This window comes from Lepidochelys kempii, chromosome 12 (genome assembly GCF_965140265.1).
Source record: "Lepidochelys kempii isolate rLepKem1 chromosome 12, rLepKem1.hap2, whole genome shotgun sequence".
Taxonomy (NCBI): domain Eukaryota; kingdom Metazoa; phylum Chordata; order Testudines; family Cheloniidae; genus Lepidochelys; species Lepidochelys kempii.
Genome location: NC_133267.1, coordinates 8,303,200 through 8,330,262, shown reverse-complemented (window position 1 = coordinate 8,330,262; position 27,063 = coordinate 8,303,200). Strand labels below are relative to the sequence as shown.

At 45.8% G+C, this 27,063-nt stretch overlaps 1 protein-coding gene across 2 annotated transcripts in view; it reads left to right on the top strand.

Annotated features, from left to right (window-relative positions):
* Positions 1-18,380, top strand: part of GNAO1 (G protein subunit alpha o1) — a 299,044-nt gene extending 280,664 nt beyond the window's left edge. The window contains exons 7-9 of one of the 2 annotated variants that reach the window (XM_073307481.1): positions 5,948-6,101; positions 15,583-15,806; positions 16,958-18,380. In XM_073307481.1, the coding sequence (XP_073163582.1) occupies positions 5,948-6,101; positions 15,583-15,770 (342 nt within the window). In that variant the 3' untranslated portion in view covers positions 15,771-15,806; positions 16,958-18,380. Of the gene's footprint in view, positions 1-5,947; positions 6,102-15,582 lie in introns of both variants that reach the window. The other variant, XM_073307480.1, reaches the window with a different exon arrangement.
* The last annotated feature ends 8,683 nt before the right edge of the window (positions 18,381-27,063 follow it).

Genomic DNA, 27,063 nt, shown 5'->3' with positions numbered 1-27,063 from the left:
ATTAATCTATGTGGTTTAATTAGGCCTCTCACAAGACAGAGCCTGTTAGTGTGATGCTATTAAGTCTCCAGAGTGTGGACTCTAAATTGGTTAATCAGGCCATCTTGAGAGTCTCAAGCCAGCCAGTCTCAGTGTCACAGGCAGGACCAGAGCCCAGTTATTAAAGCCTCCAGGGCTATTATGGGCTGCAGGCTGCAGCCATAGCGAGCCAGAACCTTAGCACAGGGTAAGTCCACTTTGTGCCATGACAGCCATATAAAGGAGATTTAAAGCTGCCCTGTAGGGCAGCTCCCAGTCCCCCTGACTTAAAGACTAAGGCCATTATGTAGTATATTCCCTGCCCTCACAAGGCCTCTTCCTGTTCCTTATGCTAAAGGGGTCGGGGAAACAACTGAGAGAGGCTGCCATAAATCAGGGTAGCCCGTGCTGGGGGAATCTTCAGCTGCCCGTTTAGGGCAGTTTTAAGGCCCTTTGCACTGCTCGGGCCATGCAAAGGGACCTTGTGGGCTACGATATGACATGTTACTTGGTGCTTCTCCATTGTCCTGCAGTAGGACACTAATGTTAACCTAGCAGGATTGAGCAACTAATATATAAAGACCAATGTCCAGCTATAGAGAGAGGAGAAACTGCTCATTTTGTTAACAACTCTTTCCAACCTCATGAACTAAGAAAATGCCATAGAATCATAGAATATCAGGGTTGGAAGGGACCTCAGGAGGTCATCTAGTCCAACCCTCTGCTCAAAGCAGGACCAATCCCCAGTTAAATCATCCCAGCCAGGGCTTTGTCAAGCCTGACCTTAAAAACTTCTAAGGAAGGAGATTCCACCACCTCCCTAGGTAACGCATTCCAGTGTTTCACCACCCTCCTAGTGAAAAAGTTTTTCCTAATATCCAACCTAAATCTCCCCCACTGCAACTTGAGACCATTACTCCTTGTTCTGTCATGTGCTACCACAGAGAACAGTCTAGAGCCATCCTCTTTGGAACCCCCTTTCAGGTAGTTGAAAGCAGCTATTAAATCCCCCTCATTCTTCTCTTCCGCAAACTAAACAATCCCAGTTCCCTCAGACTCTCCTCATAAGTCATGTGTTCCAGTCCCCTAATCATTTGTGTTACCCTCCGCTGGACTCTCTCCAATTTCTCCACATCCTTCTTGTAGTGTGGGGCCCAAAACTGGACACAGTACTCCAGATGAGGCCTCAATGTCGAATAGAGGGGAACGATCACGTCCCTCAATCTGCTGGCAATGCCCTACTTTTACAGCCCAAAATGCCATTGGCCTTCTTGGCAACAAGGGCACACTGTTGACTCATATCCAGCTTCTTGTCCACTGTCACCCCTAGGTCCTTTTCTGCAGAACTGCTGCCAAACCATTTGGTCCCTAGTCTGTAGCGGTGCATTGGATTCTTCCGTCCTAAGTGCAGGACTCTGCACTTGTCCTTGTTGAACCTCATCAGATTTCTTTTGGCCCAATCCTCTAATTTGTCTAGGTCCCTCTGTCTCCTATCCCTACCCTCCAGCGTATCTACCTCCCCTCCCAGTTTAGTGTCATCTGCAAACTTGCTGAGGGTGCAATCCATCAGAGTTACTGAGCCAAACTGAGTGGCTGAATCAATCAATGGATAAAATTTCTTGACTTCCTATCTGTCCAGTTACTTATCACTGTTTCCTAAAGTCTCCATTACTTAAAAGTTAACAATGCTCACTCGCTCTTGCCCTGGCCCCCTTCCTTCCTTACCCACTCAGTGGCTTAGGGTATAAGTTTGAGTTTTCAAAATGAATGAATCTATGAGAATGAGGGCACTATCGTGGGAAAGCCTGGAAAGAGAGCTGGCATTTACTTTCTGAATAGTTCTTGAACTAAAATTTGCTTTGAGTGGCTTCCAATGTTATGTAGTGATGCTGCATAATAAATTCATTGGCTAATGAATAATATTTACATCCATGATGACAAACCTGGCTCGTGGTTAGCTGAAAACAGCCATGTGACAGTCAATGAGATTCTGTTATTTACCGCCACAGAGTTGGCCAATCACATATATGCAAACAAGTGCATTCTGACTGGTTGCAGCTAAATTCAATGAAAAAAATCTTCATCACCTGCTCAAGAACTGCTTTACGTTTTGAAACATTTGAGGGGTTTCCATGTATTTGCAAAGGAAAATTTAGGGACTGGTCTTGCAAGAAGTCCACATGCCCCTGAAGTCAGAGTTTGCGCATGGAGGATTTTCAGGATCAGATCCTCAGTCTAGTGTATTGTGGAATACCTGACCATGTTAGAGAGCAGGACACTCAGAATGTGGGTTATATTAACACCATACTTCAGTGGACACCAGCTACAGTGTTGATCCCACAGTGAAAAAAGTTTGGCAGGAAAAATTTATTCCCCCCCCCCCCCATCAGAAAATTTCTACATGAATACTTTTCAGTCAGGGCTATTTGTTTCCTTTTCAATTCACGTTTAATAGAGGACAGTAAGGAGAGCGTGGTTATTTATTTATTTAACTTGACTCAGGTAAAAATGTTTGCCCCTTTAACAGAGCACAGCAACAGGTAATGAATGTCTATATGACACAACAGCCCCTCTCCTATTGAAACAAATCCCTGCCCTAACCAAAAAAAAAAAGAAAATATCTAACCTACATGGATATTTAAATTCATAATGTAGTCTGCTAGCTTCAGATAATAGTAACTGGCTCCTTCCTTTGAGCATGCTTCCTGACTTACTTCTGCTCTTGTTCTTTGGGAAATGTTTTACTGAAGAGTGACTCTTGCTTTGTGACCTGAAGATGGCAAGGGTAGGATTCTTATTGATCAACCTAGGGAATAGGTTACAGAGTTCTGGGGCCTGCAATTGACAAGGTTATTTTTCTAGCTCTGTCAAATTCATAAGTGACTCTCATAACTCCCATGACACATACACTGGTCTGAGAATCGATCTCTCGGTTGTTTGTGTGTCAGTCTCATTGCTCTTCTTCTAAAATGAGAAAGGGATAAAAGCCCTCCATATCTCTGTTTTCTTAACCCAGTGATATCTGTTTCCATCTCCCTCCAGTGCAGGTTTGTTCCAAGTGGTACATTTAATAGTGGTGTGTCTAGTTTCGTTTTGAATGACTTAAGCAGTAGAAATGCCATCAGCTCTCTTGGGAGACTATTCCACAAAGTAATAGAATTCATTGCTGGGCAAATGTAACTATTGCACTGCATGACTTTGATAAAGGACAACATTTTCATCTTAGCCTTAACTAGGGCCCTATTTTTTGCGCTTGTGGTTTTGTCGGTACAATAATCAAAGAGGCAAACTTGCCCTGGCAATTTATGGACACAAAATGTGTGACCGGTGTCTAAAATCTGGCCTATGATTGTAAGAAGAATGATAGCAAATGGCATTTGGATTTTTTTTTTAAAGGTAAGTTTATGCAGAGAAAAAAATTTACTGTTGAAAGGACCTGTGGTACAGTATATCCTTGTCTTTGCTGCAGTCCCAGCAGTCCCTGCTTTAATGACTTGTGTATATAACTGTTCATATAAACGAAGCATCTCAAGCCATTGAACATGATGGAATGCAATGGAAGCACTGAGAGTCAAAACACTTTCGTGATATTCTGTGATTTCTGGCAGCAAATTCATACTAGCTCAACCTTGTCTTGTCTTTTTTCTTCTTCTTCTTTTCATTGCTTTCTGGTGACAAGTCCTATAGCATCATTAAAAAAACCAGACCTCATGTGACCCTCACCAGATTACGAGAGGGACATTTAATTAAGAAGCTGCCGAGAAGCCACCAAACGCAGCGTTCAGAGTAGCATCCAATACAAAGATTCACTAAAACTCTCTCTTAGGGCTTGTCTACACGGACAATAAGACTGCAGCAAGCTGGGGGTGAATCTACCCCACACTAACCTGGCGTGGTCTAACTGTTCGTGTCCACTCTGCTGACACATTAACAGTTCATTAACGGGACTAGCTCAAAGTTCTCAGACAAACTCTTAGCACGGGTCAGTAGGGTGCACACGAACAGCCAGACAACGGCAGGCTCCCATCGGGTAGATTCACACCCCAGCTTGGCACGATCTAATTGTTTGTGTAAATAAGCCTCTCAGTCAAAGTCCTGGCACTGAAGAGCTTCCCGATAGGAGCAATGTCTCTCAGGTAACCAGCAACAGAATGCTATCAGGAGGGCAGCGACACTGGCCAATGAATAGAAGTTTGGTTCATTTTACATCTCCAATATGTTGAATCCTTTAGGGCCAGGACTCTTAACAATGCCTGCTCTTACTAGGAGATATTCAGAGACAGACTGAAGACTTTCAAGGGGGACAAGGGCATAGGATAGTGCTGACACAACAAACTCTGCTCCTTTCAAAACTAGGAGCACCACCATGTTTATGTAGCATGAATGTAGCCCACAGTGGTTATGGAGGAGTAATGCCATGTGTCTGATGCTACTTGGCTGGCAGGTATCTACTGACGGATACATAGGTACTGTGTTCACTGTGGGAGCACAGGGCTACTTCAATACATGCCTCAATTTCCACTCCATCCTGGAGCCTCAGTAGTCCCTGATCTGGCATTCCTATAAGAGTGAGATTCACCACGGTACCCTTTTCTCCCCACGCCACCGAAAAAGTATGCTGCCTTGCAGAGCGAATGCCAGAGCAGCTGCTGCTCAATTGCCGAGCTCTGCTGAGCAGTCACCAGGAGAGATCACTGGGAAGTTTGACAGATTTTCCCCCCCCCCATTGAAAAAATATATATATATTCATCACAAACAAAACTGCTCAGGAAACAGGGTGAGTATGACAAATTTTCCATCTCAAAAAAAAATTTGAAGAGAAAAGTCTCGAAGTTGTTGGAATGTTTTGTTTCAACATTTTCTAAATGAAAGAATTCTGGTTCAGAACAACTTTTCATTTAAAAAAAATGAAAGCTAGTCAGACTGGACCAAAAGGGTTAAAAAGGACAAAAAAAGATCAAAATGAAACATTTCAAAAATAATCAAAAAAGTTACAACTGACCCAAGACCAAAAATTTCAGTTCACAAATATTTGAGATTGATTTTTTTGTCTTATTTGAGATGGAAAAAACAGCAAACTCTTGAAAAGGTTTACAGGGTGGGAAAACTGTTTCCCACCCAACTCTACTCTACACTGCATAATGGTGGCCAGCAAGACGCAAAACCGAGCATGGAAGCTTCTGTTTTCTCTGCCTCATGGAGGAGGTGAGGCACCATTCCACCCAGCAGAAGAGACAGGCCATGCAATGTAGGGCCTGGGTATCTGAGGAAGGACTTTGTTATGATTTCATTAAATAGGTTGATTTGATGGGGGTGAGAAAGGGCCTACAGTCTGCTTTATTCTCCAGTCCTGACCATTTTCTAGTTCCCCTGAATTTGAAAGCAAGATCAATCACTTTATGACCAACAACAACAACTTGTAATTCTGCAGATTAAGAGGAGACTAATGAAATGTCATGCTTCTGGGCATCCATGGATAACTGCAAGATTCAGGAAGTATGCGCCTCCACCCCCATATTCTGCACTGTACAGGTGGTCAGATACATTATGGGGGCTTTTCACCTTTCTTAGAAGCTTCAGGTATTGATCACGGCTAGAAGCAGACCTTCGGTCCAATCAAGAATGGCAAATGGTAGGTCGTGTCATCATGGGAGGCTCTGTTGCGGTCCTGTGCCCTCTACTAGGATTCTGTTCTGTTGAATATTAAGTAACTTCACGTGGATTTGATCTGAAGAGAATAAAACTGTCTCCTTGTCTTTTGTAACTGTCTTGTGTTATATGAGTGTCCTGTGTTAGAAAACGTGTTTTCTAACCATTTCCCAGAGTTTGGTTTGGTAAACAGTCTCCTTTCCTAAATCTAACTTTTCCTTTATCTCTCTCCCCCCCCCGCCTGTCTCTCTTTTCCTTTCTGACCTGCTTCCTGGTGTAGAACCGCATGCATGAGTCTCTCATGCTCTTCGACTCCATCTGTAACAACAAATTCTTCATCGATACCTCCATCATTCTCTTCCTCAACAAGAAAGACCTATTTGCCGAGAAGATCAAGAAATCACCTCTGACCATCTGCTTCCCTGAGTATACAGGTATGTGTCATGACTCGGACAGCCCAGCCTACCAGTCAGGAAGCAAAAGATGAAAGAAGTAATCTTGCAACACTGGGGTGCAGAGGAGAAGTGACACTTGATGTGCCCTAAAGTTATATGGTGCCTTGAGGGGGTGTCTGTATTGATGGGTGTCTTACGGACAGTTCTTGTGGGAGTAACACTGAATGGTCCTATGCTGTCCATGGGACACGCAAACCTCAAGACACCATATGAACTTACGAAGCATCAAAATACAAAACTCCACCAATAACTAATGGAGTAATATAACAATGTTAATTGTAGTAATATTAAGAATTTTTTTCCTCCTTCCTTATAAGCTCACGATCAAACTCTGCCCATGGCTCTACTTCTGATATGTTTAGCAGGTTCAACTTTCAAGGGAATCACCAGCCAACGATTGTACGGTTCCAGTCCTGCAAACACTTACACACATATAGGAGCATAGAGGCCTCCTGGGTCATTGAGACCAGTCCCCTGCTATGGCAGGCAACCCTGTCTTACCATCCCAGTCAAACTTATACACATGCCTAACTTTACTACTGTGAGAAGTCCCACTGAAATCAATGGAACTACTCAGGGTTGTAAAGTTCGCTACATGTGTAGGTGTTTGCAGGACTGGGGCCTGAGTTATCTACTGACAGTATGGCCCCTTCTTCAAGAGGGTGGGGTCTTCCAACCAATCCATCTTCTGGTGTTTACTTTGGCTACAGCTGGTTGGTTGTCAGAGCAACAAGATGCCAAAAGGTCATTTTTTTGTTTAAGGGAAATTCATGGCACACAATAGTTTAATGGATATTAAGTTGTTTGTTGTGGGAAATTATGAGAAGTCAAATAAATATCCTTTACAGCACAATATAAACTACTGAACTCCATTGAGTAATGTTTACCAAACAATTTAAACCCTTCAAAGAAAAGAAAAAGAAACCACCAGACTGCGTTAAACTGATAGGCAGCTACATTGTCTAAAAGTTCACAATGGAGTCTTGCTCCTGTAGCAAGATGGCTGAAATGACAACGACCAATGATTTTTATAGTGAAAACACCCTAAAAGTAATGGCTATGACAAACATACAGCCAAGCTACGGCAGGCTCTTCTCTCCAACAGGAGCATAGGCGTTACCAGACTGGATCAGACATGTGGTCCATCTAAACCAGTATCAGGCTTCCAACAATGGCCAGTACTAGATGTAAGGTGTAAGAACTCCAGAAGTAGGTAGATGTTGGATAATTAGGTCTCGTATAAAGAGATCTCAGATTGACATATGTACAGAGAGAACTTTACTGTGCATGTTTAGAGCAACAGTCTTTAACTAATCAGCATCACCCCAGTGAGATAAGAACAATTACCTCCATTTTACAGAGACGTGCCCAAAGACACACAATACATCAGTGGTGGAGCTGGGTCTAGAAGGCATATTTCCTCAACTGTTTGTCTTGCCTACTTTATTAGGCCGTGCTGCCCTTCTGGTCTCTTGCCCGAGACTCCACAGCAAAACAAAAGCAGAGGATGCAGGACATTCCGACTGCAAGTCCCATGCTCATGCATCCAGATCATAGTGCCAAAGTGAATGGTTTGCCCCAGAATTGGCAGCTTTAGCAAAAATCCAGTGTTAGTTATGTTACCATCCAAACAGATGGAGAGTGAGCCAGTTGAGGGAGTGAAAACACAGACTTTGGCAGGATTATTTTACACTCTTGAGTGTGTGTGTGTTGCAGAGGGACTCTCTTATTACACTTTTACACATCATTCAGCTAAATCCTATGCTACCTTTGCCCTCAACCAAATCCGTACACACAGATCCATGCATATTAAAGGGCAGAATGCAGGGTAAGTACATAACTCCCAGAAGTGTGCACTATGCGGATGACAGAAAGAAGGAAAAAAGTCTTTAATGTGGAACATTCCAGTAGTTAAAATTGGCCAGCCCCAGAGCAGAGGGAAAATGAGGCTTCCACTCACAATTACACAGTAAAGACTGGTCAGCCATTTGAGTAGTCCAATTGGCCAATCATTCCCCTTCTTGAATAATGAGGGCGACATCTGGATTTTGCAAAGAGGACATGATTGTGAGTCATGAAAATAAGAGTCTGGTTTATGACTGAATCGCAGAGAAGAACAAAATATTTTATTCCTCATCTTAATTATTTATTAATGGCAAAATCATTTTTTTCTTTAAAAAATTAAGGGGGGGGGGGAGAAACTTAACCCTTGCGACTGGCAGCTCAATTGGCCACTATGGCATTTGGATATTAAGGGTTTCAAGTCATTCATTGAAACACTCACTATCTGTGGAAGAACCAGCTATACACTGAGCCCTATGCCTGCACTTCTTAAACCAACCTGAAGAAGGGCTCTGGGTACACATGAAAGCTTGTCTCTCTCACCAACAGAAGCTGGTCCAATAAAAGCTATTCCCTCACCCACCTTGTCTCTGTAACACCCTGAGATCAACATGGCTACAACAACATTGCATGCTTCATAAACTGTGTTATTTTGTGTCTTTGGTAAGGTTTCTAGCCTACAGCCTTTACTCACGAGAGAAAAGGCTGCAGGATTGGGTCCGCTGGTTCTTAAAGTGGAGGGATGTTTTTAGAAAATTTTCTGTTAATTTGTTTCTCACATATTTACTCCCTTGAAAATGTTTAGGTTTTGTGAAATTTCAGGAGAAAGGCATTCTGCGGGCAAAAAGCTGTGAAATCACAAAATCCTAGGTTTGCCTGGGGAAAACAGCTTGGCTTGGCAAATATAGCATGGAAAGGTCTTGGAAACCAAGAAACAATTCTGAATTTATAACAAGAGGCAGAACTGCTCAAAATTCTGAAGGTTTCAAAAGTCGTTGTAAATATTTCACATACCTCTGAAATCTTTCTTCTAGAGTTCAGCTTTAGTGATCATAAAGGGGATTCTTTAGTAAGGCTGCTGGACACAAACAGACCCTCTGGTCGTTCTCTCTGATTCCAAGACTAACACAGCCAATGCTGCTTAGTGCCCACCGACAGGGTCTCCCTTTGTCCTGGTCAGGAATAAGCAAGAATGGAATGGACTGCTGTCTATCAAATAATCCTCCATAGCTCTCAAACAAGTTTCTACACTACTGGGGCACCTCTTTGTGGCAACATCTGGGGATCAGCTCTCACCTGGTCTGATGTCCTCTCCATTAGTTGCTTGCTCCATGGCCTCTCTGAACTTGAGGTGCTCCCTCTTCATGTCTTGGCCCCTCAGCCAGGTTACGATAGTCCTCCGCTTCTGGGGTGCCAAAGTCCCACCGGACAAATTGTCTTATCTGTGGTTTAGGCAATCTTCTGATCCACTTTGAAATTTGGGCCACTTTCCCAATGGCCAACAGGGGAACTGAGGCCCACCCACTACTCTGGGTTCCAGCTCAGGGACCCTATCCCTAGCAACCACAGTCTGCTCCTGTTGCTTTGTCCCTGAGCTCTTTCCTACCTCTCCTCTCTTCTTATCTTCTAGCCCATTTCTAGGTTTACCCCTGGAGCTTCCTCCACTTCCTGGGGCTACTTCACCCCTCTCAACTTCCTACCAGAGTCTGTAATCCAAGGCAAGATACTTAGTCTCTCCCTAGAACTCCTCCTTGTCCCTAGCCAACAACTCAAACTCCCCTCTGGGGTAACTACAGATCACCTTCCTAGAGCCCTTTTCTCTTATCACCAACTCCCTCTGTTTATAAGCCTAGCCAAGCTCCTCCCCCAGCTGGGTTTCATCAGCTATCAGCAGGGTGACCATATTTCCCTGTGGTGAATACGGGACACCTGGGAAAATTACTCGTATTCAAGTGAGTTCCATGGCAATCAATCAGAACTATGCAGTACAAACTTTCAAATTAACATCAAGTTGACTGAGCCCCGTTTAAAAGAAATAGTGCATAGTTGGATTCTTTTTATTTACCTTCTTATCTTTAAGGCTTTAGGGTTCTCACAGGGAGAGGTGACACACACACATATACACACACTCCTGTACACCTCTCTCACACGGTGGGGTGGGGAGGTGACCGACTGATCCAACCCTCCAGGTGCTCTCTGCCCTCCATGCCTGGCTGGGACCCCCGGGATTCACCCGCCTATCCTGAAACCTGGTGCCACGTCTTCCCGTGGCAACACATGGAGGGGCATGCAGGGTCACATCCCCTTCCCCAGATTTCTGCCAGGATTCACACCAGAATGTGGCCAGCAGCAGTCTTTTGGCACTGTGTGGGCAGGAAGGGACGGGAGCTGCTTCCAACTGCAGGAGGGGGAAGGGATGGCCTGGCCCGTGTCTTTGCAGAGCTCGTCTTCCACCCCACCCCACCCCCGCTCCCCCATGGCGGGAAGCAGCTTGTCCCTTCCTGTCCGCACAGTGTCGAAAGGCAGCTAACACCTCCAAGCTGCTGCCGGCCACTGACATAACCCAGCCGCCCCCCGTCCCCCAGCGATCGCGCGGGCAGGAAGGGGTTAAGCCCTAAGGATGTATTGTGCGCCAGGGCCCAGGGAACCTGACTGCAGGGGCTACAGTGAACCTGGCCAGAGAGGTGGCTCAGCAGGAGCGGGTGCCTAGGGGACAGAGCAGCCCCGGGCTCCCTGGGGCCAGGGGGGGAGTGAAGAGGCAAAGCAGGGAGAGGACAGCGAGAGGGGGTGCATGTAAAGGGCCAATGGGTGGGCAGCAAAGGCGACACGTAATCAGCTGCTGCCTGGCGCCTGCCCGCACTCACCAGCCACCGCAGCGCACAGCCAGTGCCAGCCGGAAACGGGAGCGGGGTCGGGGCCCTGCTGGTCGAGAGCCGGCACGCAGCGGGGGCTGCGCGGACAAACCAGCCGGGGGAGCGACCAGCCCCACGCACTGCAGCTTTGCCCCCCCCCCATTGTCAGCCACTGGACACCCCCCCACACTCACTGCTGGTAGGCGGGCAGCGGGTGAGCAGGGATCTGGCAAGCAGCAGGAGCTGCCAGTACTGATGGGGGGCAGGATATAGAAAATACTGGACAATTTGCCTGTTTTTAGGAAAAAGTCGGGACATCTGCAGGAGGGCTTAAATATGGGCTGTCCCTTTAAAAACGGGACATCTGGTCACCCTAACCATACAGGCGGCCTCTGGAGGAAGGCCAGGGCCTGACAGGTAATTAGCCTGTTTTACTTGTTCGGGCCGTGTCGGGGGTGAACACCCCAGCACACCCTCTCAGAAGTTAGAAGGGTTCTTATTGAGTGATTATAGAGTGCTCAGGCCTAGATCCTCAAAGGTAATTAGGCGCCTTGAAATCAGTGGGAGTTAGGCACCTAAATACCTTTGAGACACTGGACCTCAGTCCCTTTCTCACAGGGATTCAGCCTGCTGCTTTCACCTCATTCCTAGCCCCAGCCAGTCCAGGAAGCAAGACTCGTGACTGGAGTCAAACTGGTCTCGGGACATGCCACCAGTGAGTCATTTGGCTGGCCCTTGCTCTTGCTTTTTACATACAAACCTATGTAGCTGCTCAGTACAACAACATTGTCGGACATTTCTTCCACTTACTGGATATCTCCTGACAGGATGCTCATTTTACACTAGTCAAAGAACGGTGCCTTGGGTGCGCTGACCCATGAGGTGCACCATGAGATGTATCAGCACTTACTTATCAAATAGACTGAAACAAATCAAATACAAGTAACGGAGTCGGGATTAATCCACCCAAGAGAATAGTTCCACTGGTCCTGAGGAAACCCAGGGATGGAGATAATCAGCTGCACCTGTTTAACAATCCTCTTGTGCATCTCTTGCTAACCCATCCCCCCAGCCATCCCTCAGCTGGAAGGAGAAGTGACTTCAGCTTCTTTCTCAATAGCCTTCCTCTTCTCTTCTTTCACCCCTTCTCCCCCAGCTTTGCACTTCTCCAGGGGATGGGCTGGGTGCTCAAAGGAGATGATAAGCAGCGTGGAGCAGGGCCAGTAGCATGGGGGAGCAGATGAGGAAAGAGGAGGCAAAGGAAAAGCTTTATGAAAGACAGACCCCTCCTGAATTAAGTTTGGCCTTGAAGGACTGATCTGTCTGGCATAGAGGCTTTTCCACAGGTGCCAAATTTTTGTCCAAATCGGATCAATGCCATTTTACAGAGCACTATAATCCACATCATCTTGTGTACGACTGCTGATTACATCTTCCGACACACCTGAGAACTGATCATCCCCTCATATGGGCTTCCCTGGGGTTTGGATGCAGATAGCCAGCAGGCTAATTGGGCTCCAGCTGTGTTCCCATTCCCAAGAAAATGGCAACATCATCCCTGTTTAGGGTACAGTACAGCAGACTATGTGCAGGCCCTCTCAGGCTTAAGCCAACCACCCTCTCTCCTTCAGATGTGACCTAACATGGGGATGTTCACTCCTCCAAGAAATAGCATTAAAATAAAGGAACAGAGCCAGAGAAGGAGAGCTTGAAAAGGAAACTAACTCTCCAGATCGTAGCAGCTCTTCAGAAGATGCCTGGCTCTGTGCATTTCAGCAAGGGGCCAGGCCTCAATGCTCTCATAAGCTGCTTAGTGTAATAACATGTATTCTTCAGCTGTAACAACTGACCCTCCACCCTCTCCAGACCATCAAGCCAACATTTGACAAAGATTTCAAGTTCTGCCCTGTCTAATAGGCTGTAGGAGCTGATAGGCCCCTTAGAGAACACAGGCCCTTCTGGACATTTCTTTTTACACAGTACAAACTGTTGCAGCAGCACGTGGAGTGGGACCTCAAAACGGGCCCACAACAGCGCTGGCCTCCACTCACACCCTGGCTGGGGTAAGGGGACGAGGTTCTCAAAATGAACCCCCAAAAGCCTGTCACTGAAGACCGGCGGGGCGGGGGTGAGACCTGTGATATGGGTGGGACCAGGCTGCTGGCAGACGGTGGAGCTCTCACCCCAGTCAAGGGGCTATTTCCCTTACCCCTGCCCAGAAAGGAGCCTGGTGCTTCTTCTCCAGTGGGGAGTCCACGTGTCCTCTCCTCTCACTCCTGGGCTAGGTCTGCCACAGGCAGGGGCTCACGCTTGTCAGCCTGGGTGATGCCACCGCCTCCCGGCCTGGCAGTAGCCCAGCTGGTGTGACCCAGCAGCCCCTGGTGAGGGTGGTGCCCATGCCTGGCATCAAAATGGCCCACCACTCTGCAGCCATCTTGTCGGTAATTTTAATTAGTCAGTACTTAGCGGTGTGCGTGTTGGTTTTGCATCTGGTTGCACCTGTCAAGTCTGTTCCCCCCAATCTATTTGATTAACGTTACAAGCCTGATTCCGGTCTCCGTTACAGCTGTGTAAATCAGGAGTAATTCCATTGTACCAAGGGAGGAGAAACGGGCCCTGTCGGTCAGTGTTATAGGGCGGTTATTAGAAGCGCCTGATGCCCTGTGAAACACGACTGATGTGATTCATAGGCAACCTCCATTTCTCACAGGTTATTACAGTTTCCATTGTAATAGCACTGACCATAATAATCCACTTACTGGGCATTGCTGGAACTGCTGGATACTTCTGTAGGAGTCTTACAGCTCAGTGCACAGGTGTAACCCTGGAGGAAGTCTATGAATATTAAGAAATTTACTCTGGCTGTATAGTGATGTAACTGTGAGTATAATGAAGGCCTAGGCCCAGATTCACAAAAGTATTAAGGAACTAGCACTGCTTTCAATGGAAGCTCGGAGCCTAAATACCTTTGTGCATCTGGGCCTAGTGTCCAAACCTGAGTTTGGTGCCTTGTGGTTCTTGGCTTTCCCTGTTGCATTATGTCTCTAATCACTACAGCAACAGAAGGAGCATGGGGGATGCCGCTCCCAGGTTTGCTGTAGGGATTTGGGTTGCAAGTGAAATGCAGAAAATCAAGCTCACGTATAAGCCTCTAAATATGTTTTCATTTCAGCTTGTAGCAGTAGTTACATGGATGCACCCGTGATCATTTTCCCCCTTTGTAATGCTTGTGGAAAGGATCAACATGTTCCAAGCTTATCTCCATGGGCCCAGATACTTTTCTCAATGCATTAACTGGGGCAAAATAGTGAGATTCCTCAGCGTAGCTTGGACTGTAGTAACCTGGGGGTGGGTGGAGCTTTGGCTGAATCAAGCACAAGTGGTGCTTAGGGTAGGTCTACACTTAAAAAGCTTCACTGTAGCGCTTTTAGTGAAGAGTAGCTAACCCATCTCCCCAAGAGGTGGTAGCTATGTTGACAGGGAAGCCCTCCTATTGACATACACCGACCTAGCCCCTAGTGTAGACAGCACTATCTGCGTCACTCAAGGGTCTGGATTTTTCACCCCCCGAGCGATGTAGTTATCCCGATGTAAGTTTGTAGTGTAGACCTGGCCTTCGTTTTCCATGTTTGTACGGATGCGCACCGATTAGCAGTTCCCTGCTGTTCCCGTGAAGTCACTGTACCTGACCCCGCTGTCGCTGGTGTCAATTAGGAGTAACTCCATTAAAGTTGGTGCGGTACAAAGCAGGTCTGAGCGCTAACTTTCTGATGCTTTTCCTCTCGCACCATCTCTTTGTTTGTTCTCCTCCTATTGATAACGTGGCTCCCAGTTGGAGACACAAATATCAGAGCTTCCAAGATAGTTTCAGTGCATTAATCTTTGATGTGACCAGCAAAATTAGAACAAACAGCAGGTTCGGCCCTTTTGGGTGTCTTTGCAATGGATAAAGAAGGCCGTCACGCTTGTCTAATGTGTTTGCTTTTTAATTTTTCTGCTTATTTTTCACCTCAGAAATATCAGGACTATCAAGTCTCATCTCCCCTGGGGTTTCTGGAAGTCTCCTGGTGGTGCGGAGACCTGGAGGGGGAGCTTTCTATAACTTTAATTAAAGGGCTGCAGAATCCTGAATCTTTAAGAGGGAGGTTCATTCCTCCCAGCTGTTCATTCAGGTGTTAGCGTTAAATAAGAGTTTAAAAACAAAAACAATGAGCAAGATCTTCAGCTTGTGTAAACAAGTCAGTGGAGTTAGCCAATTTACACTAGCTGAGGCTCTGATCCAAAGAGTTTGGAAATCCCTTTTCTTCTCTGATGCTCATGTTTCATTTGCAGTTTTATTATCCCATTAGCTCTCCAGCTATCTATAGAGTCTTCTGGGAAAAAGAGAGTGGGGGGCGGGGGGTAGATGACACCTGGTTTTCTAATGTGAACTCCAAACAGTACAAAATGCCTTCTTCGTGCATCATCTTTTACCCTTTATGGGATAATACACCAACCCCTCTTCCAGCCCTTTTCTTCCAGATCTCCCTAGAGCAGTGGTTCTCAGCCCCCTCGCTTGCGGCCCAATCAGCACCCAGCTGCGGCCCCTGTGACATCCTCAGGGCCATACCAGTAGTATGTATGTTGCGTGGATGTACATAACACAGAGAGAGCTGCATATGCAGCCCACAATGGTAAATAGGTTGAAAATCACTTCCCTAGAGCGTGCTCATGCCTGCAAGACCTCTGACGGGATTCTCTTTCTTTTCCTGTTTGTTTGCCTGCAGGCCCTAACACTTACGAGGACGCAGCAGCATATATCCAAGCACAATTTGAAAGCAAAAACCGCTCCCCCAACAAGGAGATTTACTGTCACATGACTTGTGCGACGGACACGAACAACATCCAGGTGGTCTTCGACGCGGTCACCGATATCATCATTGCCAACAACCTCCGAGGCTGTGGCTTGTACTGACGCCTTCTCGTCCTGTATAGCAAAGCAACTCCTTTGGTAATGATCACGGCGGGAGGAAAAAATTTTAAAAAAAGAAAAAAAGCGCAAAACAAAACAAAAACCAAATCAAATGACAAAAAACAAAATCATTATACTAATAATGCAAGCTGGTAAATAAAAAGGCATAATGATAAATTATATATATATATATAAATAAATATATATATATATACACACACACACATATAAAAAAAAAACCACCACCACCACAATCTTTTTAGTTTATCTCAAAGAGCTGTGGACAGAACTGATTTCTCTGACAGGCTTCAGCCCTCCCTGGTATTGTCACCAGTCATAGAAATCAAATCAATTAAATAAGCCAAGAAAAATTACGCTGACATTTGCTAAATGGTCTGCCTGCATTTTGAACCTAAGGTATCCTATGAGTTTTAAAAGGCATTGTTTTCTTAAAACAAAGAGCGATAGCGTTATTTTTTTAACTCTTCTTTAGGGGGAGTGGCTTCGGGGTAGAGGGGAAGGGGATTTTTTTTTTTCTTCCTCCCCATTCCAGTTTCTTGGATTTTTTAGGGACTGGTGTTAGGAAGCCGTAAGTCAGCACCATGGGGGCTGGGCTCTCAGTGCCTCTCGGTTCTGTTCAGCTCTTGTGGGTTTCAAAAATAAACAAAGAAAAAGACAAAAAAAAGAAAAGAGAAAAAAGAAAGAAAAAAACAAACCCACGCCACAATATTTTAGAACTTTTTTTAACCGGGACGCAGCAGGAAAGCATTCTTTACGTAACAAGCTCTTCACTTGTGGAATGTAACTTCCTCCCAAGTTAAAGCACAAGATGTGGAGCTTCAGGCTTTTTACCGGCGCGGGTTCTGCAAGAAAGAGGAGGGCCCATAGTGGCAATCACACCACCGCCCCCCCACACACACACACACACGCGCGTGCCCCAAAAAGACTGGGGGGGAGGGATGTATTTGTCCATCAAATTCGAACCGTGTATCAGTACCAACCTCACTTTCAGGTGGGCTTCGGGCAGGGGAGGGGAGACGCAATTTATTTTTGAACAGGGTTAATTAAGGACATTAACCCTTGTGATACTGTTTTACTTGGCAGTGAGGGATTCCCCCTATGATTTAATTGATTTCTTGATTGATTTTTAATGTATTCAAGCCTGGGCTCCCTTCTCTCTCTCTCTCCAGACCACTTCACGGACTCTCCTGTTGGCGTTCTCCTTACCGGTAGCATGACCTTTTGGCCTTTTGCATAAGACACAGCCTTCCTTATTGAATCAATGTATAATGTTCTGAACATGGAATGATGGCTGTGTGTTTCCGTAGACTGCTGTAGATCTGGTTTTAGCTGAGTCTTTACATTTAGAAGCTAAAAGATTAAAAAAGAAGAAAAAAAAAAAGAAAAATGAAAAAAAACACCACGTTTTTTCCATGTGCTTTGTAGCTAAAAAAAAAGAAAAAAGGGAAAAAAAAAGAAAATATTCCTTTCCCATTTTCCCTTCCCCCCTTTATTTAAAAAAAGAAAAGAAAAATCTTTTGCAACCGTGCTAAGAGGTATTCTCCTCTTCTCCATTCCTCATTTTAACAGGAATGAATTTGCATTTGTTTTCATTTAATTTCCCTTTTTGTGTTTATTTGTGCCCTGCCTCCTTAAAAAGAAAAAAAAAAGGGGGGTCTTTATTAGCCTGGAGTGATAAGACTACAATGCAAGACCATGACTGTGGGTCAGGTATCCAGCAGGGGATGTCTTTCTGCTTTATATTTATTTATTCTTTTCCCCTAGTTTAATAATGACTCTTTGTTCTGAATTGTCTCTTTCGCGCTCCAGGTTTGTATCAAAAAAGCACAGCTGTCACTGGCCTGTAGTGGCCAAATTATCCAGAGATTTTCCCTCTCTTGACTTTTTTGCTCTGAAGAATACTGTGTATTACATACCAGATAGGCTTCCTCTTCTTTCTTTTATTGTTTTGGGGGTTGGTTTGGGAGACCTTAGAGGGATTATTTTTCTTTGGGTTTTTTTGTTTTGTTCGGATTTATTTTTGTAACTCTTTCCAGTGAATGCTTTTTTGTGCTGCTTTTTTCCTCCTCTGATCCTTCCTTTTAGTGAATGGTGTTTTCTCGCTCTCTCTCTCTCATGTGGGGATGTTTGTGCTGCAAAAACAGACAAAAAAATACAAAAAAAATACAAAAAAACCCAAAAACAAAAAAAGAAAGAAAATGTTTAAAAAGTTTCTCACACACACACAGACACACACACACCAATCACAAAAAAAACTAAAAAAAAAAAAAAAACCAAAATCAAATGTAGTGTTTACATTAAAGCCACCGTTTTCATGACCAATCCTTCATCATTTCTACTTTGATTAGTAATCAGACATCTTCACAGTCACTTTTCAGAGTTACCGTCGCTGAAGAAACCACACACCTGTTTAAAATAAAATGAATAAATAAAGAGGAAACTAAATATATATATATATAAAGCGCCAGGTCTTTCTAAGCCTTTCTATTACCAATCAGTGAGGTTTCTGTGATATATTAGACACTGCCAATCTCTTTCTCTGACTAATGGAAAATTCATGTGTAGCTCAATAAAGAGAATGTTTGTCTGTAATCCTGGTCTTTCACCTTCTGGTTTTCAGACTACAGTTATTTTATGACTATTCTTTTTTAATTAAGGAGGGGGGGGGAGAAAAGAAAAAAGAACACAGTGGTGCCAATTCATATATTTTTTGGGGATGTGGGGGAAGGGGACAAATTCTGGTCCCTACCCCCGTTCCCACTTCTGGCAGGGACCCAGTTCCGCTCCGAAGTAAGTCATCCCATTCCCCGCCCCATGCACAGGAATCCTGGGTCTTGCTCATGCAGGGAGTCTCCCCTCTCTCTTACCCACATGGGGCTGCACTCCACCATCCAGGAACAGACTCTCCATGTGGCAGGTCGCGAGGCCACTCACTGAAACTTGGCTCAGTCGCCCGTCCATGGGTATGGCAGGGCAGCTGCATCAAATCTCAGTAGCCATGCTTTGGATCTCCCTGGCAGCAGCAGGACTGATTTAGTGCGGGACCACTGCTTAAAAGCGGTCAGGCCATGCCACCCACCCCCCCCCCACCCCCCCAGGCTCTGGGGCCTATGGAACTTTGAGCCAGTGTAAAAATCCAGGGGAGGGAGCACGTGCCTCCCAGCCTCTTACAAATTGGCACCACTGCAAATTATTCCACCTCTTGTGTTGTTTCAAAAAGCTATCGGACACGGGGGCCAGATTTTTTAGAAAAACCTCAGCTCCCACTTAGGTCCTGGGATCAGTGGCTAGACCGTGACGAGAACTCAGCCTATTGGATGAATGTCGGGTGCTTTTGGAAGTCTGGCTCCCATTGTGGAAGCTGAGCACTAAAACATCTGGGCCCTGCGTGGCTCAGGAGATTGGGAATCGCAGGCCTTTTGGGTTTAAGCTAATTGTTCCTAGCCCATGGCCTGATCTTGCAAGTTGCATCGCATATAGACAGCCCCCTACACCTATGCAGATTGCTGTTGGCCTCAGCGTGGCTCTGTGCAGGCACAGGGATCTGCCCACACAATACACCTTGCACGATCAACGCCCAGGGCAGAAGCATCTGGATGTTGTTGCCATCTGATGGTTGCTGGTAGCCTATGTGAAATGGATTTGGTAGTCTTGATCAAGTGTGTCCCATGGAATACCACCGTCGACACTCATTGCAATCTCATTGGCTGTCTTGAGCACGCACAGCAGCCAAGGATGGAATACATAGAATCTGAACTGTCTTCTGCTCCCTCGGGGATGGCCTCCAGGTCAGGTTTGAGGCACACTAGCAGGAAAGTAGAGGGAGGAAGCTGTCACGGTCAGCACCTTTGCTGTGCCGGCTTGCTGGAGAAAGAGACATCCTGAGTCTCAAAAGGCTGCCAGCCACATGCCTTTCAGCATCATTGAAGTGGGTGGAACATTTTAATGCCCTGTAAAATGGGGGTGTTGATTCATATACCTCCTGTGTAAGATGCTTTGAGAGCTAAGGCTTGACAAGCACTATGGAAAAGCTAGGAATTTATTAGTAATAATAATTAAATTAAAAAAAATAATCACAGAAACTGGATCATCCCACTAACATTTGTTTTTCTTTAGCGCTTTTGATTGTGCAAGGTGCCAGGCTGACAGCCCCGGAGTCACCTGTGTGTCCTCTAAGGAAGTTAATGCACAGGCGGTTCCAGTTTGGAAGACTTTTCCCACCCCAGCCCACCAACATGTGTTGACCCGGAACTGCAGAGATCACCAAACGCAGGAGCGATGGCAATTACAGTCCCGATCTAACAAACGTTCTCCCACATAAAGAAAAGGAGGACTTGTGGCACCTTAGAGACTAACCAATTTATTAGAGCATAAGCTTTCGTGAGCTACAGCTCACTTCCTCAGATGCACGAAAGCTTATGCTCTAATAAATTGGTTAGTCTCTAAGGTGCCACAAGTCCTCCTTTTCTTTTTGCGAATACAGACTAACACGGCTGCTACTCTGAAATCGTTCTCCCACATGCGTATCTTGAAGCATCTGGGGATGACTCACATACTTAAAGTTAAACACGTGGTTAAGTGTTTGCAGGGCTGGGGCCTAAATATCTATTCTCACTCAATACTTGGCTTCCACTCAGATTGGCAATAATGAAGGCTAGCAGTGTCAGTCATGATGTAGACATGCATCCACTAGGATCGGTGTTGAGATTCCCAACATACTAAGAGCTACCAAACAGCCATCAGAGGTTTATGACCTAATGTTGCAGCCAGTTTGGGACATATTCAAACTGATGATACAGAGGTGTAAAGCCTAGAGGCTATTTCTCATCCCTTCTGCCAGCCAGTTCCACACCAAATCCAATTTAAACCCTACATTCCTCTCCACCTAGTCAGACCAATGTCATGTTCCAAAGTAGTCTCTTGCCATTTTTTGTCATCTCAAACTGCACTCTGACCAGGCAGAAAAGGAAGCCCTGGGATGTCCATTGGTCTCAACTTCACTCTGCAGAAGAAAAGATAACCCCAGCAACAATTTGATCCCCATGTGAGCCATCATCGAATTACTCACACAGGTGATTCAAAAGAAGAATGGCTGAAAGACACCGGAAATTTTGCACACAAAATACAAAAGAAAATGCATTAGGACACAGAAATAGAACCCGTAGTAGCAAAGACGTTTCTGCTGAATTTAGCATTCTAAGGCCTAGACAAGGGAGAAGGGCAACATCAAGTAAACCAGGACAAAAGACAACAGACAAGCTGAAGATAAAACTGGGTGAAGAGTTCAAAAAATGTTTGGCAAATACTGGCTCAGATTGAAAATTAGAAATAACTGACTACATTTGCATCCCTATTCAGTTCACCCTCCACAAATATTCCAGCAAATGAGTTCATCGGCAGAAACATCCACTAAAATAGTGAATTGTAAGCAAGTGTTTAGAGACTATTCGCAGAAAGCCAATTTGCAATCCATAAATGCTATTATTTGCATTGGGGACCTGTAATTCCAAGAGTTAGGCTCATCCAATCAGGGAACAGAAACAGTACCTCATGACCGATACATCTCACTACAACTAGCCAGCACCGCTTGCATTTCAAATATTGAATGATCTTAAACCTCTCGGGAACAGTCTAAAACCCAAGGATTTTATTTAGAAAATCCACACCCCCGAGCAACGCAATTATACCAACCTAACCTCTAGCGTAGACAGCGCTATGTCGAAGGAAGGGCTACTGCCTCTCGTGCAGGTGGATTAACTACGCCAACGGAAGACGACAAGCAGGACTGCAATTTGCCAATGAACCAAAGTTTGATTGTACTGTATAGCAGTGTCTACGCTGGATTGCCGGTGTGCACCATGCTCAAGCCGTGTCTCCTATACTGGGGCCTGAAAAACACTGAGGGAATTCTCAGCTGTCCAGGTCCAGCTGCTTTCCTTTGCACTGCCAGAACAACTCAAAAAGAGTAAAAGAGAATCTGCCTGTGTGTACTTCCAAAGACCTAGGAAAGTTAAGGTAATGTACTACTGGCCATATTTTAGACCAAATTTCAAGTCTCAAATCAAATCCACAGGAAGACGTATCCGATGACAGAAGAGGGATGAGTGTCTCATGCATCAGACCCAGTGTTCGAGTGCCAAAGATTAAACCCTCTAAGCATCTTTCCCTGCTACAGGCAAACTTCCTGACAATGGACTTGAGCTCCAAAGACCTAGGCTTATTTCCTTCTGTAAAAATTCCAACTTCATGCCTGATTCGACTATTGCACGTCTTCCCCCGCTCTCCCTTCCAAACTCACGGCCAAGCTCCTGGGAGAACCACCACCAGGTATCACATCGCTATTGTCATTATTTATTTATTACTTGCTCCACAACTACTGAATCAAGCCTCATCATAGTTCTCGGCCTTACCGCTCAGCCTCAGAAGAAGATGATTGAGGAGGAGGATTGCTGACTGAGACACTAAAAAGATGGTTTTGTGGTTAAGGCACTTGCCAGAGACTCAGAAAACGTGGGTACAAATCCTAACTCTGCCACAGACTTCTTTTATGACCTTGGCCAAGTCACTTACTCTCGCTGTGGTCGTACCTAGAAATAATAATTCTTCCTTTATGTGTCTAGATTGTAAGCTTTTTGCAGCAGGGACTGGATCTTATTCTCAGTAACCACAGCAGGATGGCGCTTCAATCTCATTTGGCATTCTTAGCTGCCGCAGGAACGCAGATCATAGCAATCACTTCTGAAATGAAGACAAGTGGCTATTGTCCTCTAAGGAAAGCGGATAGCTTCATGCCACTATTGCACATTTCAGTTCAACAAACTGATACTCTGGAGCACTTCTGAGCATATGCAGTAATTGGATAAGTTAACCAGCAAGGTTGGGTGTGGGAATGCAATGTTCTGTAGGGTTATTCTGATCACACACACGGATAGGAATAGCCATGGGGAGGAATGGAAAGGATGCGTCAGAATGGCTGACACAAAACTTAACCCTTTCGGCACCAACATTTTTCTGGCCACACACAGCCTAAGGAGGACATGCAGAGGTGGAATGTGACATCAGTGCAGGCAGGACCTGTTTCAGTGCAAGTAATGGGACATGCCCAGTTCAGACATGCAGTTACTTCATGAATCTTGTGTATTCTGCAGTGGTTAGGTAATTGAGACTAATGTGGGAGCCCAAAGTCAAGGAAAGACTCAAGGTGTCCATAGTCTGGCCAGACAACGAGGAGATGGAAAGGAGCTGTGTTTGACAGAGGAAATGGACCTAGAGCGATAAAGAACAGCCGTAGATCTGGGCAGGAGTGCTGGATTATTAGATATACACAGAGTAAGACCACTCCTGCGCCCTGCAGACTTTACAATCTAAAGGATGTGTGGGGAAACTGAGGCATAGATTTGTTAAGTGAGTTGTCCAAGGTCAACCAGCAGACCAGTGGCAGAGCCAGAAATAGAGTGCAGGGCTCCCGACTCTGAGTCCAGTTACACTGTTACAAGTGGTGTAAAAGAAGATGCCTGAAGAAAGATAAACTCTGCCAGATCATATCCCTCTGTGAGAGGGAAATGAGACAGGGAAGAAAGAGAAACATATTATGGTCACTACACTTTGCATTTATAGGACTCAACTGTCCTTATCTTGCTGTCACTTGAACAGAAGTATCTCCAGCAAAAGGATCTGCACCAATAAGAGGGCCGAATTGGTCTCCAGCTTCAAAGTGCTACCCAAATGTTCATTAGCTGGAGAAGTGCATTACAAAAAAAGATTGATGTGCCAAACACCCTCCGTTGAAATCAGTCTGGATTTACACCACTGGAACCAAGAGCAGAATTGGGCTGCTCTCTCTAGTCCTAAAACAAGTTCAGAGATTAATTCCTTGGCTTCTTCACCACACTTTAAGTGAAGGGCTCAACTGTGATTGTCTGACGCAGATGAAGCTAGAAGTAAATTACCACCAACTAGGACCAAATCCATGATCTTCGATGGGGTTTCTTCGACCAAGCAAACTTCCATAGCTCTCCAGCATCTGGGACAATCTGCAGCCTGGGGACAGTGCAATCCAGATGGCCCAGGCAAGTGACACATCCACCAGTGCCTCTATCAATCTGTCCGTCACACAGCTCCAGTAAGCTGAGAAAAGCCCACCTCCTTTCAGGCCAGACTCAGGCCCAAGGTATTTACTGTCCCTCTGTGATCCAGGACTCCTCCCTGCAGAGAGCTCAGGAAGCATCCTCACCAAGGAAACACCAAGCCCCTTTGCTCCTTCTGTGCACACTTAGCATTCTCTTTGTGGGGCACATCACGCAGGTCTCCCATCCGCCAAAGTCCACGGTCCCTCAGCTGCAAGGCTGCCTTGGGAGGTAGAATAAGGGTGCCGGGGATGGAAGGCACTCCTGCACTCTACTGACGCTTAGAACAGGGCATGGCTGCCCTACAGAGCCTGGGGCTCTGCAAGGAAACTGGGCCATTATTGAGACTCAGGGGGTAGTGGCCAAGGGAGTAAAGTCCACAGTCAGCTTCCCTTGACAATGTTGCCTTCGGTGTTCTCTGTCTTGGTGATGAGGCCTGAAAGATATAGAGGGAGAGTTAATACTAGCTGGATTTATTGGACACCTACTGGGTTAGGAGAGAGGCATACAGAATACAGAGGATTACCCTGTGCCTGGCAAAGGAGGAGTTAACCACTGTGTCACACACAGGTGTTCAGGAACAGCAGGTGCCATGTTCCACTCTGAACCCAGCCCTGCAGATCTGGCTTAGGAACTCTAAGCTAGACACAGGATGGAAAATGTTTCTCGGTGTTGTGTGAGCCACTGTCCTGCAACTGCAAGAGTTTCCCTTGGGCAGGGAGCGTGACTGTTGGATGCTGGGGTTTTTGTGCTGAATCTGTTCGCCAGCCTACAGGGCAAGTAATTACTGATGGCATCATAGGAAAGCTTCTTGCCAGGGAGATCCACTAGACTGTGCAATTCCAAGGGATGTGGTGGAAGAGCCCCTCTGGCTGACACATCTAGAACTAGGCTAGACAAGCCACTCGTAAATGGAGGGTAAGGGAATGACCCTGAACTCTCCCCCAGGGAGGGGCTAGAAAAAGTGACATAATTTGGCTCTCTCGTATCTGATTCTAAATATTCCACAACTGGTTTTAATCTACTGTGCACAGCTCTGCAGCCAGGCGTATTAATTCCAAGTACTGGAAGACAGACACACCAGCTATAGAACACCATCGAAATGAAACACAGGCTGTTCCTCTGCCTGAAACAGGGCTAACAGCCTCCCAGGCAGAGCATGCGGAGATCTACCCATGAGATCTTACCGAGGTTTCAGGTACAGCATCACATACGCATTGTAGCAGAGGGTTATTGATCAGTGTTAAAGTGCTCCATTAGGCAGGAAAAACAGTATGTTAACTGTTAGGATTGCTAGTCTGGCTGCTTTGGACCATACAATGCTCCCCCTGGGTCATGGCAAGGCAATTAATCACGACACAGTGCAGGGCTTGCATGCAATGGCAACAAAACCTTGCGGCCTGCAGCAAGGGAGCACACTGCTGCCCTATCAGGGCTCTCCTTTGGCCTCTCCATATACTCTCCTGCTAGCGTCTCGTCAGCAATTGGTAGAAGTAGGGTATGAGGCTGGCACCCTCTGCTCATGGTTGGTGCCCCTGACCCAGCAGGAACATTTGCCAAGCACAGATTCCAGGCCAGCTGGGCCCCCCCGGCTGCCAGTGAGTTTGATGAAGTAGCTGTAGAGCAGGATATATAAACAGACAGGACCTTAATTTCACACATACCCTCCCACTAACCTCCCCTAACATGGGCGTATCCGGGAAAGAAAACAGTCGTCAGCAAAGGAAGTTCTTTCCCACAGCAACAAGTCTGGTTCAGAAGGTTCTGTTATTTCTCCACGATCTCTGGTGTTTACAGTAGATTCCACGAGAACACACACAGTAGCTCTTCCTGGCCACGGCAGGGTTGGTCAGCACAAAGGCTTCTCCTCGGATGAACTCCATTCAAGGGAAACAGAACCAGAGTAAAAGAGGCAACACTGTGTCTTCCTCCTCCAGGCATGAACAAGCCAATTATTGCTGAAGTAGATCACTTGGAAGGAGTGCTCCAATGTGAGGCTGCCATCCAGGGGACGGCTGGGAAAGTGGCACTTTTGGACAGTGGGATAAAGGAAGTACCATCCCTGGTGAACAGAAAGGGGTCGAGATGAAAGGACCAAGAGGGAGAAACACACCCAGGGTTTTGTTCATACCTCCAATGTCCCTCATTTTGAGGGGCGGCTACTCATTTTAGGTGTCCCCTCAGTTCTTGAAAAGTATTTACCTCACAAAGAATTATGAAATTGTGATTAGAAGAAGTTATTTAGACGAAGGAGTCCCACACCATTTTATTTTAGCTTCCCTGTTTGACTAATTTGTGTGTCCCCCTCATTTCAGGTCACTCAGTGTTCTACAGTGGGGCCTCAGCAGGCTGAGAGATGGTCTTGTTCAAGTACAATTTATTGGCACCACCTGTTTACCTTTTCATGCCAGTGTGAATGAACAAGGATCGTGTATAGGATGAGTTCCATAGAGGTAAATGACAAGAGGAATTAGGGACAATTGTTGTGATATATAATGTACAAAGCAGGCAAACTGTACGAAGCAATTGACAGGCTGATGCAGGGAAATGCAGAGCTGTCAGAGAGCAGCGGCTTCCCAGCTGACTAAGAAATAAGGGATGCACTCTGCAATAGTGCTCCCAGGCCTTAGTAAATAGAAGGGTAAGGAGCATGGCCCTCAGCACATGCAGGAGTTTTGACTGGCTGTCCTTCTCCTGCGAGGCACAGGAATGGAGACAGGCAACAAATCAGATGATAATGTCTCTGCAGACCCACAGCAGACATGGGAAACCCATCTGCCTGGTTACAAGGAACTCCAGCTCCCCAAAGGCAGACAGAACGAGCTCTTCCTCTCATATCAGCTTGGAATGGAAGATTGAAAAGCCTGAGATTTTCCTTGCACCTGACTGTGTCCCATTGGAACCTGGGAATCTCTGCCCTTTGAGAGAAGAGACATCCAAATCTTAAAACACAGAATACTCTTTAAATGAGCTCAGACTAAGATGAGGCTCAAAAGCTGCATTCTATGCAGCCTCCCTGGACAGCACTCCAATCCTCCTCCATCACTTTCACATTTATAGCACTCATGGGTTCTAGCACCCACAGCTTCTGCACAGCTGAAGTTAGGAGAAAGTCTCCAAAAACCTGGAGTTAAGCAAATATGTTCCCT